The sequence below is a fragment of the Enhydra lutris genome, unplaced genomic scaffold, assembly GCF_002288905.1.
Source record: "Enhydra lutris kenyoni isolate GAN:26980312 unplaced genomic scaffold, ASM228890v2 scaffoldscaffold141, whole genome shotgun sequence".
NCBI classification, from domain to species: domain Eukaryota; kingdom Metazoa; phylum Chordata; class Mammalia; order Carnivora; family Mustelidae; genus Enhydra; species Enhydra lutris.
Genome location: NW_019154225.1, coordinates 1754 through 18888, shown reverse-complemented (window position 1 = coordinate 18888; position 17135 = coordinate 1754). Strand labels below are relative to the sequence as shown.

At 38.2% G+C, this 17135-nt stretch overlaps 1 protein-coding gene across 1 annotated transcript in view; it reads left to right on the top strand.

The window, feature by feature from the left end:
• Nucleotides 1-17135, top strand: part of LOC111139994 (butyrophilin subfamily 1 member A1-like) — a gene marked incomplete at its 3' end in the record, with an annotated part of 54878 nt that overhangs the window by 36065 nt on the left and 1678 nt on the right. Inside the window, exon 3 of the mRNA XM_022492387.1 lies at nucleotides 3555-3575. Within this exon, the coding sequence (XP_022348095.1) occupies nucleotides 3555-3575 (21 nt within the window). The remainder of the gene's footprint in view (nucleotides 1-3554; nucleotides 3576-17135) is intronic.

The window sequence follows — 17135 nt, the reverse complement described above, 5'->3', positions numbered from 1 at the left end:
CTTTATTGATTTTCTGCTTCGATGATCTGTCTATTTCTGAGAGAGACGTGTTAAGATCTCCTACTATTAATGTATTCATATCAATATGACTCTTTATCTTGACTAACAGTTTTCTTATGTAATTGGCTGGTCCCATATTGGGGGCATAGATATTTACAATTGTTAGATCATCTTGGTGGATAGTCCCTTTAAGAATGATGTAGTGTCCTTCTGTATCTCTGACTACAGTCTTAAGTTTAAAATCTAATTTATCTGATATGAGAATTGCTACCCCGGCCTTCTTTTGAGGCCCATTTGCATCATAGATGCTTCTCCAACCCTTCACTTTCAGTCTGGGTATATCTTTAGGTTCTAAATGGGTCTCTTGTAGACAACATATGGATGGGTCCTGTCGTTTTATCCAATCTGCAACCCTGTGTCGTTTTATGGGTGCATTTAGGCCATTCACATTGAGAGTTTTCAGTTATTATTAACTCAGATAAATCTGGCTCCTTTTTTCTCTCTTCTGTGATTCCTATGATACAAATATTATGTTGGATGGAGTCCCTGAGTTGCCTATGTCTATTCTTTTGATGCATAATTCTTCTTTCTCTCTTTAGTTTATCCTTATTGTTTTCCATTATTCTATCTTCTATGTCATTGATTCATTTTTCTGCTTCTTTCATCCTGCCTTTGCATTGAATCTGTTTTAAATCTAAGTTATTTTATTTTTCTTTTTTGACAGATTGTTTTTTAACTATTTTATCTCTGCAGTAGGGACCTCCCTAAATCTTTCATTCTTTTTGTCAATCCCACCTAGAATATTATGAAGGTTGCTTTAAATTCCCCATCAGGCATATTAATTATATCTGTTTTGCTTAGATCTCTGCTGAGACCTAATATTTTTGTTTCATTTCAGAGGATTTCCTGAGTCTGGAAATTTTTTCTGTCACTGTCTTCTCTGTGTTAGGTTAGCGTGTTTTGTTTCCTGATCCTGAGAGGAATGACTTTATGAAAATAAGAATTCATATGGTATCTAGAGACTGATGCTTCAGGGACTGTCTCTGTTGTATTCTGCATATATTTTTCTGCTGTGTTTTGGTTGTGCTCTCTTTCAGGATGGTCATCTTCTGAGGCTGTCCTTGCCTGATGTGGTCAGTTTTTGAAACTCTGTCAGAGTGTGGCAAGTTTTAACTAGGTGTGCTCTTATCTGCTTCTGAAATGAGGCCTGATTTTAGTTCCATTAGAACTGAATCCTTGCAGAACTCTCTGGTAGGGAGACAAGCTGTAGATAGCCTTTCTGCTGGTCCTCTGAGTAAGAGGCCTACTGTCTTGGGACTGAGGAAGGCTTGACAGAGAAAATCAGTGGAGGCAGAGCACTGGGATGTGAAATCTTGTGTAAGCATGTTAGGCAGCCAGTGTCAGCATCGTGGTGTTTACTGAAGGTAATTCTGTGTTTATGTTGAGGGGTTTGGAGGAAAATGGGCCTAGTCAATTCCCTTTTCTCCAGAGAGGTTTCTCCATTCCTGCTGTTCTCAAGGAAGCACTCCCAGTACTGTGATTAATCTCCCCAATATGTCCTGGGGGTTTCCCAGATCCTCTTTTTCATGCAGTGTTCCTCGGGGTTGTTTACCTGTCTACTTTCAGGAGTAAGATAGTTCCCTCAGGGCTATATTCCAGGGGTGTCCTTTGATCTTTAAAACTCCAGTCTTTAAAGCCTACTTTTAAAAAAAAGGCAATAACAACAACAACAAAACAGCCAACCAAACAAACACACAAAGAACAACAACAAGAACAACAAAACACACACACAAACACAAATCAGCCTGTCTCTTTCCACACCATGACTTTGGGGAAGTGTCCTCCTTGTGTCTTCCCTGGTGTGTTCCTCTCTCTCTCTGTCTCTTACCTTTCTCTGCAACCAGGACCCCCTCCCTCCACAGCATCTGTGATCTATTTCTTTCCCAAACCATGTCTCTGAACTTCCTACCTACCTCAATGTGACCCTTTCTCTCCCTTTAATTGTGGATTTGTTCTGTCTTCCTCATGTTTATTTACCAGGAATACAGAATAATTTGATATCTAATTGTGTTTGAAGAATGAAAGAAGCCTGGGGTCCTCTTACAATGTTGCCATCTTAGCTCGGAAGCAGGCAATCTTGATGAGGAAAAAGCTGGAAGTATCAGCCTTCTGGATTTCATGGTATAACATATAGCTATAGTACTCAAAACAGTGGTTTACTAGCACAAAGTAGATACATACATAGATCAGTACAACAGAACAGAAAGCCTACAAACAACTCCATACTTACATGGTGAATTATTCTATGACAAAAGAGGCAAGAAAACACAATGGGAAAAATGTCCCTTCTATAAATGGTGTTGAGAAAACTAAGAAGATAGTTGAAAAAGAATAAAATTTGATTAAATGTAAGCTCTAAATCATAAAACTCTTAGAGGAAATATAGGCACTGAGTTCTTGACATCAGTCTTAGCAAATTCACTTGAATCTGTTAAATCAGGCAAGGAAAAGAAAAACAAAAATTAATAGGACTACCTCAAACTAAAAAACCTTAGCACAACACAGGAAACCATTAACAAAATGAAAGGGTAACCTATTGAATGGGAATAGATATCTTCATATGATATATCTGATAAGGGATTAACATACAAAATATATAACAAACTCAAATAAATCAATATCAGAAATTCAAACAATCCAATTAAAAATGGGCATAACCAGACTAATGTCAAAAAAGACATACAGATGGCCAACATTTACAGGAAAAGATGTTACATATCACTAACCACTAGGGAAACATCTACTATCAAAACCACAATAAGATATAATTTCATGCACATCACAATGACTGTTATCAAAAGGAAGGGTATAACAAATGTTGCTGTAAATGTGGAAAGGGAGTACTGTAACCTCTTGGTGGGAATATAAATTGGTGCACCCAATATTGAAATAAAAGTTTCATGCTTCTCAAAAGAATGAAAATGGAATTACCATATTATTCTGTAATTCAAATACAAAATATTTATCATGACAAAATAAGAACAGTACTGCAAAAAACTGTATGCTGTTCCCTATGTATATCAGAGCATTTTATACAGTGAAGCAAGACATGGAGGTAATGTAAATGTCCAAAGATAGATATATGATAAAGAATATATGAATATAGATATGTATATATAGAGAAATAGATAACAGATACAGACATAGGTATACTTATAGACAAACTTTATATATATATATACTCCATATATATATATAAATATAAATATATATATTTATATTCCATATATATATATGGAATATCTCCCTGGGCAGCGTTGGAAGGTCAAGTCTCAGAGCTCTGTGAATCATGGCACAGGTTATCAAAAGTCTGTTAGGAATCTCTATGTAGTTGAAACTTGTGCTTATCTCTTATGTAGCTGCACAACACTTGGCTCTCACTCAAAATTTATAATTCCCAGTCCTATCTATAATGAGATTCACTGCCTTCAAAGAGCAATGAACTGTCAGAAGTTTTACTTCCATTCTCTAACTTCGTGTATTTCTTTTTAAAGGTAAACGTCAGGAAGAACATGGTAAGTCATCCATTACTTCCCTGTATTGACAGTCTCTAAAAATATAAGAAAATAAATAGCAATTTAGGTTTTGGAATTGTGCATTTCCTCCCTTTTTTCTGAATTAGGTTGTCCAAGTGTCCATTAGCTCTGTTATATCATTACATCTATAATTCCTTGAAGTTTGCAATTATAGCCTGGATTCTACAGAGAGGTGACCTGGTTAAAATGTGGGCAATGTAGAAGGGACAAGATGGCGGGGAAGTAGGAGGAGGCGCCTTTTCAACCTGTACCCTAAAGTGAGCTGATTACCTACCAAAGAACTCTGATCGCCCATGAAATCAGCCTGAGATCAGAATTATACACATCTGGATTTCTACAGGGGCAGAAGACGCCAGTGGGCAGGTAAAGTGGAGTGGGAAAGGTGGACTGATATCAGAAGATAAACAAAAGGGGGAGGGAGCCATCAGAGGTGACCGGTTGGAAAGTAATACCCCTAATATGAGTGAGAGTACCCTGCATCTGGGGACTAGCATTAACTTGGAGACTGGTTGAAAGGACTCCAAAAGAGCAAAAGATTGCGAGGGGAAATTGTGGGAATCAGGGCAGCTAGGGACAGGGGCTTAAGTCCCCAGTCCCAGGACAGCCTCCCCTGGCGCTGAGCCAGAGAGAGTGGGGTGGAGAAACCAGGTCTTGGTCCCTGAGCCGCCAGCGTGCCCAAGATTGTGTGGGTTCTGGCCCGTGTGAGGGGATGGGAGCCACGCCGGACGGCAGAATGTGTGAGCCTTGCTACAGAACCTGAGATGCACGCACCCCTCATCCTGCCCTGAGAGAGGTACAAAGGCCCAGCCAGCACTCTTTGACATGCGCCATTGTTTCAGAGCCTAAGACACGCGCCCCAAACTCTCCCCTGAGAGAGGTGCGCGAAGGCCCAGCCTGGTGCTTTCAGACCTGCGCCCCCGTTCTCAGAGCCTGAGACGCGCGCGCGACCAACAGCCTTCCCTGAAAGAGGTACATGCAAGCCGGGCGCTCTTAGACCCAGAAAGACCAGGCACTCCCAGCCCGGGCCAGCGGAAAAATCTCAGTGTGCGATCGCTGCTTGCAACCTCTCTGGCTGTCTGGAGCTGCCCAGACAGCCGCCACTGCCATGGTTTTGGGTACAAACAGAAGCTCCTGTGTCCCCAGGGACCGCGACTCAGAACCTGCTATGCCAGAGGCCAAGGGCTCTGCATATATGGGCTCTGCAACACCCACAGAAGAACAGACTGAGGCTTCTCTCTGAGAGGGAAGTCAGGCTGCAGTTTGCTTTCCTCTAACCCTAGAAAAACCATCAAAAGCGGTCAAGGCGAGAGGGGGAAAAAAAAAAAAAAGGGGAACAAAAAAAAAAACCCCCAAAAAAAAAAAAGCCTAAAAAAACCGGTTTCCTCAGACCCCCCCCCCTTGGGGGGGACTGGAGGACTTAACTCAGGGAACATCATTGACTAAAAACCCACGTGGCAGGCCCCTGCCCCAAAAAACCAACCAGGAAAGGAAAAAAAAAAAAAAAAGACTACAAGAGAACCACCACCACTACTTCATAGGATAACTTTTATTTGTTCCCATTATTCTGGATCATTTTTTAAATATAGATAATTTTTAACCTATTTACCATCACAGTGACTGTCCAGTACATCAAATTCCATAATAACCATCTAACCTGAACTTTTTGATACATACACCTGTGTTTTTCCTTTGCATTTCTATTTTTTGAATTTTTTTTAATTTTAGTTTAGTTTAGTCTAGTTTATTCCTTTTTTATTTTTATTTTCTAATATTCATATAGAGTTAAACTTCAAAGTAATCCCCTTTCCCCAATCAATACTACCCCTATAGGTAAACTAATTTTTAATCCCCCTTTAGCTTAGGAAAGTTGAGTCCTTTAACAAAAATATAAAGATACATCCAGGAAGAATCAAAACAACCTTCCTCGACCACACTGAGAATTTATAACCACTCTCCCATCTTTTTCTTCCACCAGTGTTTCTGTGTTTTTGTGTTTGTCCTGATAGTATATAAATATTACACTTGGGGTTCTTTTCAACAAGGTTCTTCCTTTATTTGCATATATATATATTTTTTTTCTCTGTTATATAGTTTTATCTGTCTTTTTGTTTGTATACCTCATAAATCTTACCTTGGGGCCCATTTAGGCTGAACCTTCTCTTTCATCTTCCCTTTCTTTCCTGTCTCTCTCTCTCTCTTTTTTTTTTCTTTTTTTCTTTTTCTTTTCTTTTTTCTCTCATTTGGGTGGGGAATCCTGATTGCTCAGAAGTGTTCCAGGGTGCAACCAGACTGTACCACGGTGGATACATCGAGCTACATCTGTTCAGTCATCTCTCACCAAAATGACTAGGAGGAGGAATGTGCAACAGAAGAAAAATACAGAGGATGGACCTTCTGCAACAGAGCTAATAGCTATCAACATAGACAATATGTCGGAAAGAGAATTCAGGCTAACAATTATCCAGGCAATAGCTAGGTTGGATAAAGCCATGGATGACCAAACAGAATGGATTAGGGCCGAGCTGAAAGCGACCAGACAGGATGTTCACAATGTTAGGGCAGAGCTAAAAGCTACCAGGGCTGAGGTTCACAATGCTCTCAATAAGTTCCAATCAAATCTAAATTCTCTCAAAGCTAGGGTAACTGAGACAGAAGATAGAATTAGTGATCTGGAGGACAAACATATAGAAAGGATCAAGAGGAAGCCTGGAACAAACAGCTTAGAAACCATGAAAACAGAATCAGGGTAATAAATGACGCCATGAAACGTTCCAACATCAGAATTATTGGAATCCCTGAAGGGGAGGAGAAAGAAAGAAGTCTAGAAGATATAGTGGAACAAGTTCTTCATGAAAATTTTCGCAATCTTGGGAATGGAACCAGAATTCATGTACTAGAGAATGAACGGTCTCCACCCAAGTTTATAGATTCCAGAAAAACATCAAGGCACCTGATAGTCCAATTGAGGAATCATAATTGTAGATATAATCTCTTGAAAGCTATTAGGACAAAGAAGCTCCTTACTTACAGAGGAAAGCTGATCAGAATAACGTCAGACCTGTCCACAGAGACCTGGCAAGCCAGAAAGGGCTGGCAAGATATATTCAGGGCACTAAATAAGAAGAACATGCAGCCAAAAATACTTTATCCAGCAAGACTGATATTCAAAATGGATGGAGAGATAAAGAGTTTCCAAGACCGGCAAGGCTTAAAAGACTATGCAACCACCAAGCCGACAATCTAGGAAATATTAAGGGGGGTTCTATAAAAGAGGAAAACTCCTAAGAATAGCATTGAACAGAAATATAGAGACAATCTACAGAAAGAAAGACTTCAAAGGTAACACGATGTCAATAAAAACGTATCTATCAATAATCACTCTCAATATGAATGGCCTAAATGAGCCCATAAAACAACACAGGGTTGCAGATTGGATAAAACGACAGGACCCATCCATATGGTGTCTACAAGAGACCCATTTAGAACCTAAAGATACACCCAGACTGAAAGTGAAGGGATGCAGAAGCATCTTTCATGCCAATGGGCCTCAAAAGAAGGCTGGGGTAGCAATTCTCATATCAAATAAATTAGATTTTAAGCTAGGGACTGTAGTCAGAGATACAGAAGGACACTACATCATTCTTAAAGGGACTATCCACCAGATGATCTAAAAATTGTAAATATCTATGTTCCCAATATGGGAGCAGCCAATTACATAAGAAAACTGTTAGTCAAGATAAAGAGTCATATTGATATGAATACATTAATAGTAGGAGATCTTAACACGTCTCTCTCAGAAATAGACAGATCATCGAAGCAGAAAATCAATAAAGAAACAAGAGCATTGAATGACACATTGGACCAGATGGACCTCATAGATATATAGAGAACATTCCACCCTAAAACAACTGAATACTCATTCTTCTCAAGTGCACATGGAACCTTCTCCAGAATAGAGCACATACTGGGTCACAAATCAGGACTCAACCGATACCAAAGGACTGAGATTATTCCCTGCATATTCTCAGATAACAGTGCTTTGAAACTGGAGCTCAATCACAAGGAAAAGTTCCGAAGGAACTCAAACACCTGGAAGCTAAAGACCACCTTGCTTAAGAATGCTTGGATCAACCAGGAGATCAAAGAAGAACTGAAACAATTCATGGAAACCAATGAGAATAAAGACACTTTGGCCCAAAACCTATGAGATACAGCAAAGGCGGTCCTAAGGGGGAAATACATAGCCATCCAAGCCTCCCTCAAAAAAATTGAAAAATCCAGAACACACCAGCTGTCTCGACACCTCAAAGAACTGGAGAATCAACAACAAATCAAACCAACTCCACACATAAGAAGGGAAACCATCAAGATTAGAGCTGAGATCAATGAAGTAGAAACCAGAGATACAGTAGAATGGATCAATGAAACTAGAAGCTGGTTTTTGAAAGAATCAATAAGATTGATAAACCGTTGGCCACACTAATCCAAAAGAAAAGAGAGAAAGCCCAAATTCATAAAATTATGAATGAAAAGGGATAGATCACAACTAACACCAAGGAAATAGAAACAATCATCAGAAGTTATTATCAACAGTTATATGCCAATAAGCTAAGCAAGCTAGATGAAATGGATGCATTCCTGGAAAACTATAAACTCCCAAAATTGAACCAGGAAGAAATCGACCACCTAAATAGACCGATATCTAGTAACGAGATTGAAGCAGTAATCAAAACCTCCCAAAAAACAAGAGCCCAGGACCTGATGGATTCCCTGGGGAATTCTACCAAACTTTCAAAGAAGAAATAACAACTCTTCTCCTGAAGCTGTTTCAGAAAATTGCAGCAGAAGGAAAACTTCAGACTCTTTCTATGAAGGCAGCATTACCCTGATCTCCAAACCAGGCAAAGACCCTACCAAAAAGGAGAATTTCAGACCACTATCACTGATAAATATGGATGCTAAGATTCTCAACAAGATCCTAGCAAACAGGATCCAACAGCATATTAAAAAGATTATCCACCATGACCAGGTGGAATTCATTCCTGGGCTGCAAGGATGGTTCAACATTCGCAAATCAATCAATGAGATAGAACAAATCAATAAGAGAAGAGAGAAGAACCACATGGTCCTTTTAATTGATGCAGAAAAAGCATTTGACAAAATCCAGCATCCATTCCTGATTAAAATGTTTCAAAGTATAGGGATAGAGGGAACATTCCTGAACTTCATTAAATCTATCTATGAAAAACCCACAGCAAATATCATCATCAATGGGAAAAAGCTTGCAGCCTTCCCGTTGAGATCAGGAACACGACAAGGATGCCCACTCTCACCACTCTTGTTCAACATAGTATTAGAAGTCCTAGCAACAGCAACCAGACAAAAGAGAAATAAAAGGTATCCAAATTGGAAATGAAGAAGTCAAACTCTCTCTCCACAGATGACATGATTCTTTATATGGAAAACCCAAAAGACTCCACCCCCAAACTACTGGATCTCAAACAGCAATTCAGTAACGCGGCAGGATGCAAAGTCAATGTACAGAAATCAGTGGCTATCTTATACACTAACAATGAAAATACAGAAAGGGAAATTAGAGAATTGATTCCATTTACTATAGCACCAAGAACCATAAGATACCTCGGAATAAACATGACCAAAGAGGTAAAGGACCTGTACTTGAGGAACTACACAACGCTCATGAAAGTAATTGAAGAAGGCACAAAAAGATAGAAGACCATTACATGCTCTTGGATCAGAAGAATAAACATTGTTAAAATGTCTATACTGCCTAGAGCAATCTATACTTTTAATGCCATTCCAATCAAAATTCCACCGGTATTCTTCAAAGAGCTGGAGCAAATAATCCAAAAATTTGTATGGAACCAGAAGAGACACCGAATCGCTAAGGAAATGTTGAAAAACAAAAATAAAACTGGGGGCATCACGTTACCTGATTTCAAGATTTACTACAAAGCTGTGATCACCAAGACAGCATGATACTGGCATAAAAACAGACACATAGACCAGTGGAACAGAGTAGAGAGCCCATATATGGACCCTCAACTCTATGGTCATTTAATCTTCGAAAAAACAGGAAAAAATATACAGTGGAAAAAAGACTCTTCAATAAATGGTGCTGGGAAAACTGGGCAGCTATATGTAGAAGAATGAAACTCGACCATTCTCTTACACCGTACACGAAGATCAACTCAAAATGTATAAAAGACCTCAATTTGAGACAGGAATCCATCAGAATCTTAGAGGAGAACATAGGCAGTAATTTCTTCGATATCAGTCACAGCAACTTCTTTCAAGATATGTCTCCAAAGGCAAAGGAAACAAAAGTGAAAATAAACTTCCGGGTCTTCATCAAAATCAAAAGCTTCTGCACAGCAAAGGAAACAGTCAAGAAAACAAAGAGGCAACCCACGGAATGGGAGAAGATATCTGCAAATGACAGTACAGACAAAAGATTGATATCCAGGATCTATAAAGAACTCCTCAAACTCAACACACACAAGACAGATAATCATATCAAAAAGTGGGCAGAAGATATGAACAGACACTTCTCCAATACATATGGCTATCAGACACATGAAAAAATGTTCATCATCACTAGCCATCAGGGAGATTCAAATTAAAACCACATTGAGATATCACCTTACACCAGTTAGAATGGCCAAAATTAGCAAGACAGGGAACAACCTGTGTTGGAGGGCATATGGAGAAAGGGGAACCTTCTTACACTGTTGGTGGGAATGCAAGTTGGTTCAGCCTCTTTGGAGAACAGTGTGCAGATTCCTCAAGAAATTAAAAATAGAGCTTCCCTATGACCCTGCCATTGCACTATGGGGTATTTACCCCAAAGATACAGATGTAGTGAAAAGAAGGGCCATCTGTACCCCAATGTTTATAGCAGCAATGGCCATGGTCGCCAAACTGTGGAAAGAACCAAGATGCCCTTCAACGGACGAATGGATAAGGAAGATGTGGTCCATATACACTATGGAGTATTATGCCTCCATCAGAAAGGATAAATACCCAACTTTTGTAGCAACATGGACGGGACTGGAAGAGATTATGCTGATTGAAATAAGTCAAGCAGAGAGAGTCAATTATCATATGGTTTCACTTATTTGTGGAGCATAACAAATAGCATGGAGGACATGGGGAGTTAGGAGAAGGGAGTTGGTGGAAACTGGAAGGGGAGGTGAACATTGAGAGACTATGGACTCAGAAAAACAATCTGAAGGTTTTGAAGAGGTGGGGAGGTGGAAGGTTGGGGGAACCAGGTGGTGGGTATTAGAGAGGTCACGGATTGCATGGAGCACTGGGTGTGGTACAAAAACAATGAATACTGTTATGCTGAAAATAAATTTAAAAATTATATTAAAAAAATATGGGCAATGTAGTAAATGAAGGTATACATTAAATGCCCCAGAAATCATAAGAAGGCTCATGGTGCTCCATTTCAATGCAGAGGACAGCCTGGCCCACCATCAAATGTCTACTAATGTGAGCTATCTTCAAAGTTTTTATTAATTTGCATGTATCTTTTCCTTGCTAACCCACTTCTTTGGAAACTGAGAAACCACATCTTGTATATAATGCACCTGGAGAACCTACTTCCTCTTCTGCATTTTTGAAATTTCCCCATGTATGGGAGTTCTTCTCACTTACACTTTTGCACTCAATTTTTAAAATCTTTCATAACCTGCTTCATTCCTGTGTCCCAGGTATGAATTGATATATGCATTATCATCAGATTAAGTATGAACTTTACAAAATGTCCATGGACAATTTTCCCTTTGAATGACCACAGATTTTCTTGGGATGAGCAATGAAGCCTGCTTGACTTTTTCAGGTTACTGACTCTCGATGTCACCATTTTCTAAAGTCTCAAATATCCAATCCCATCAGTTTCAGCTCAGACTCCATGGGTAATCTGCATGAACTTTGGGGCTTGTCCTTGGATGAGCTCCATGTAATCAGCAGATGAATATCCATGCACTGGCTTAATTAATGAGGAAAGGAGACAATAAATGATGTAATTATAGCATATTTCATGATATTTTGGAATGTCTTAGAGATCATCTCTTTCAGATGATGAATACAATACCTGCTTTACTTTCTCTCTTTTCTATCTCATATTTTCACCCTCTTGGATAAGTAGAGACTACTTCTCTAGACATTTTTCCACATATACATTGTTGAATTATTTTGTTTTTATGCAGAACTCTTAGCTAAAAAGAAACATGAGTAGTCTTTTTTTATATTTTTGAGGGGAAGTTATCTTGGAAAAAATGTATTTGATCTATGAAAATCACATTAGTAAATGGTTTCCACATCACAAATTATCAGTTGTTTAAATGGTCTTCTTTATCTGTTGACATATCAGCTGAAACAATGCTGTACTTTTGTAGCATTATAAATTATAAGTTGTACAGTAGCATCTTTGTTCAATTATATCCCATGTTATTAACTGCTCTTATGTTTTAAAAGGTTTCCATTACTTGGTTTAGAGAGATAGGAAGGAATAGAGAGAGAGAGAGCATGAGAGAGGGTAGAAGCTGAGGGAGAGGTACATGTAAACTCCAAACTGAGCAATGCGCCCCAAGAGGGGCTGGAATACATGAGTCAGTGGTCAGCCCATGAGACAAAACCAAGAGTCACCATGAACAAACCAAGAAAACCAGGTACCCCCAGGGTTGTTTTTTGTTGTTGTTGTTGTTGTTTTTTTTTTTAATTTTTAAAAGCCCAATAAATATTCAGTTATCCCTTGAGGATTATTTTCTATTATTTCTTCTAAAATAAAATTCCACACACACCTGTACCCCTGGGGATAAAAATATATTATATGTTTATAAAAACTAATAAAAAATAACAATAAATAAATAAATAAATAAAATAAAATTCCATATGTGAACTTTGACATTGACCTTGGTTTTGTCTAATCCCTTCATTATTTACTATTAAATGATAATTAGTGCTAATTTGTATTTTTTATGATAAGAGTCCAAATCAATGCATCAACAACCTTATTGGGCTATTTTTTAAAGATGTATTTATGTACATAGGAGACTCAGTGTGAGAGTGAGAGTGAAGGAAGGGATAGAGGGAGAAAAAATCATGAGGAGACTTTGTTCTGTGCATGGAGCATGATATGGGGCTTGAGCTCCTGATTTTGAGATCATGACCTGAGCCAAAAGCAAGAGTTGCTGGCTTAAATAGCTGGACCACCCATGTGTCACAATAGTTGGCTCATTTAAAGCTTTATATTCTTCACTATGTTTGTTGACATAAAAGATGCACAAGTTTCATATACTGTATCCATATATTTTTGTTTGGTCATTTGTTTTGATTTTTTTAACTCTTGACCATGTTATTTAGGATATTTTCAAAGTTATTTGATCTATATGCATTTGCACTTATTGTTTCTTATTCCTGAAATCTCTTTTCTGTGGTCATTTCCTAATTTCTTTTGATTTCCCTATAGAAACTTGGAGAACCCTCAAAAGTTTAGAGAGGAATCTAAGTACTCTTTGGGACCCCACAGGCTTGCATCCCCACTTCATTGCTTTGGATGGTGCTCTGAACATGGGACTGGTCAGGGCTATGTGATCTTCTTCACTGAGAGTCAGTGGCCTGATCAGTGCAGAATTGAGTGTGACTAGTCCACTATTACACTTTGGGTGGAAAAAAACTGATTTTTTTTACTTTTTCCTTGTTTGTTTTGCTCCCCCCTTTTCTGCATTATGAAGGAAAGAGAACATGATCTCTGGTTTCTTCCCTGGCCTAGGTTAAAAAAAAAATCACAATACAGTTAATTTTCACAGAATTGCTTATGTGAAAATAAAACACTTTTACTGACTTCATCTTATTTTAGTCTGAACATTATGTCTTTGGACATACTCCACTGAGCCAAAAGTAAGGCATTTATAAGAATCTTGATTAGGAGCTGCTTAGAAACAGACATGTATCACACTTCGCACTAGGCTCTATGAGACCTCAGAGGGATCATGCAAAGGGAGGTGTCCTTAAGAGACTTACTAAATAATCATACCCCATGGAAGGATACAAATGGGTTTTGAATTCTGAGGTAGGATGTTGAGGAATCTACTAGAATCATCCCCAAAGGAAAAAGTCAGTATTTCATCCTCTGAACACACAGATGTAAAAATACCTGGCACAATGGTTTTTATAAAAAAGAGAGGCAACTTTGGTGAAGATGTAGAGAGGGAACACGATGACCTATTGATGAGCATATAAATTTGTGCAGCCAATATTGGAAAACATATTTTCATGTTTCTGAACAGAACAAAAATCGAATTAATTAAATTAGGCAGTAAATCAAGTACTAGGTATTTATTAGGAGAAATTAAAACACTACTGCTAAAAAGCACATGCTCTCCCCAATGTTTATTAGAGCGTTTTTCATATAGCCATGCAAGAAAAGCAAGTAATGTAAATGTCCACAGATGATATGTTTGTGTGTGTGTGTGTGTGTGTGTGTGCATATATATATATATATATATATATATATATATGCACATACACACATATAGATATAGATAAACTTATAGATACAGATATTGAATATCTCCTGGTCAGTGTTGGAAGGTCAAGTCTTAGAGCTCTGTGAAACATGGTATCAGTTATCAAAATTCTGTTAAGAAACTGGATATTGTTGAGCTTCTATTTATCAGTTAGGTAGCTGCATAATACATGGCTCTCAAACACAAAAATATAATTTTGAGTCCTATCTATAGAGATTCACTGACTTCACAGAGCAATGAACTGTCAGAATTTTAGTTTCATTCTCTAACGTACTTCTGCATTTTTTTTTAAAGGTGGATATCAGGAACGTCATGGTAAGGCATTCGTTACTACCCTATGTGAACAGATTGGTCACAATTTAAAGATCAAACCTTTTTTTTTTTTTTTTTTGAAGGAAAGATTTAAGAGAAAACAGTATCTATAATATAAGAAAGTAAATAGCAATTTGGATTTTGAAATTGTGCTTTTCATTCCCTTTTCTAAATTAGGTTGTCCAAGGTTCCAAGAGCTCTGTTGGAACATTACATATATAATTCCTCAAATTTCTCAATTATAAATTGTATTCTACAGAAAGGAGAGCTGGTTAAATGTTTGCAAAGTAGTAAATGAAGGTCTGTAGTAAATACCCCAGAAATCCTGAGAAGGTTTGTGGTGCTCCGTTTCAATGCAGAACAGAGCACAGCCTGGTCAACCATCAAATCTCTACCAATGTCAGCTAGTCTCAACTTTTGTTAGTTTGCAGGTAGGCTTTTCTTGCTAACCCAATTCGTTGGAAATTGGAAAAAAAAAAAAGCTAAGATAAAATATCCTTGGAGAACCTTTGTCTTCTGAATTTTTGAAACACCCCCTACCCCTGTCTGGAGGGGTCTTTCTCATCAACTCTGACCTCTTCCATTTTAAAAACTTTTCATAACCTGCTGCATCCTTATGTCCACAGTATCGATTGATATATGTATTCTCAACAGATTATGTATGATCTTTGTCAAGCGTCTAGGCAACATTTTGTCTTCAAATGCCCCCATGTTCTCCATAGGATGAGCAGTGAATCTTGCTGGCTGCTTCAGCCTACTACTGACTCTGGATGTTGTGTTTTTCCGAAGGTTCAATGATCCATTCCCAGTCTCCTGCAGCTCAGACCCCATGGGTATTCTGCACGGACTTTGGGGAATGCCATTGGAAGGGCTCGACACAGTCAGCAGATAGATCTGCATGGACTGACTGAATTAATGATCAAAGAAGACAGTGGATGATGGAATTAGATCAATCTTTCATGACACTTTAAAAACTCTTCAACACCAACTATTTTGCAAACACACATATTGTATGCCTCCTTATCTCTCTTATGTATCTCTTATTTTAACAAACTTGGCTAACATTTGACGAAGTCCCATCTTGAAAGATTTGAGTAGAGACTACATCTCTAGACATTTTTCCACACATACATTGTTGAATTATTTATTATATATTTTGTTTTTGTACTGAACTCTTAGCTTTGGAGAAACGTGAGTAGTCATGGTTTATATTTTGGAGGGGAGTTATTTTGGAAAAATTCATTTGACAAACCCATTAGCAAATGGTTTCCACATCGTAACTTATCAATTTTTAAAATGGTCTCCCATTATGTATTGACATATCAGTTGAATATGATATATGAAATTGAATATGAAATATGAAATATGTATTGACATATCAGATAATGCTTTCTGATGAATTATAAATTGTAGGTTATATAACCAAATTTTATATTAAAATAGTCATATTGTTGCATCTCTGTTATTTTCCATATTACTTAACTGATCTTATATATTAAAAGATTTCATTTCCTTAGTTGAGAGAGAGAGGGAGATAGAGAGAGGAAGAGAAAGAATGGGTATAGGAGCACAGGGAGAAGTACAAGTCCATTCCACATTGAGCAAGGAGGACAATGAGGGGAAGGGGCAACTTTGAAGGAGATCAGCCAATGAGCCAAAACCAAAAGTCAGGGGTAACAGGCCAAACAACCCAGTCACCCCACGGTGTTTTAATTTGAAAAACACCATAAATATTCAGATATCGCTTGAGGAATTTTTTTATTACTTCTAAAATAGAATTCCATAAATTATCATATTCTTAGTTTAGAGAGAGAGAGAGAGATAATGGTTGTAGGACCCCAGGGAAAACGACAAGTGGAATCCACACGGAGCAAGGAGGTCAATGAGTTGATGCGACACCAATGTCAGACATCAGCCATTGAGCCAAAAGGAAGAGTCAACACAAACTCGCAAAGCCACCCAGACACTGCAAGGTGACTTTATTTTAATGCCCCTGAAACTTAGAGATATCCCTCGAGGAATATTTCTATTACTCCTAAAAGAGAATTCCATAACCGAACTTTGTCATTTACCTTGGTTTTCTTCTAGTTCCTCAATTCTTTATTCTTAAAGGGTAATTATGTCTAACTTGTGTTTTATATGATCAGAGGCCATCCCGATTCGTCAACATCCACATTTGCCCCTTTATTGAAAGAGAGATTTCTTTACTTAGCAGGATCAGTGTGAGACTCCGAGTGGGGGAAGGATGGACAGAGAGGAAATCACGAGAGGACTCTGTGCTGGCCACAGAGCATGACATGGGGCTTGAGCTCCTGATCTTGAGATCATGTCCTGAGCCAAAAGCAAGAGTCGCTCGCTTAAACAGCTGCACCACCCATGGGTCCCAATATTTGGCCAAATTAAGCTTTAGGTTGTTCTCTATAACACCTGTGTTGACATATCCGATGCCTAAGTTTCATGTTCTTTTTCCATGTCTGTTTGGATCATTTGTTTCCATTGTGTTTCTTTAAATGCCCTTGTTCCTTCAGAAAATAATGTCATAGTAGTTTGATCAGTATGCATTTGGCCTTGGTTGTCCGTATTTTCTGAATTATTTCATTGCTGTGATCATTTCCCAATTTCCTAAGATTTCCCTGTGGGAACCTGGTCAACCCTCACTAGATCAGAG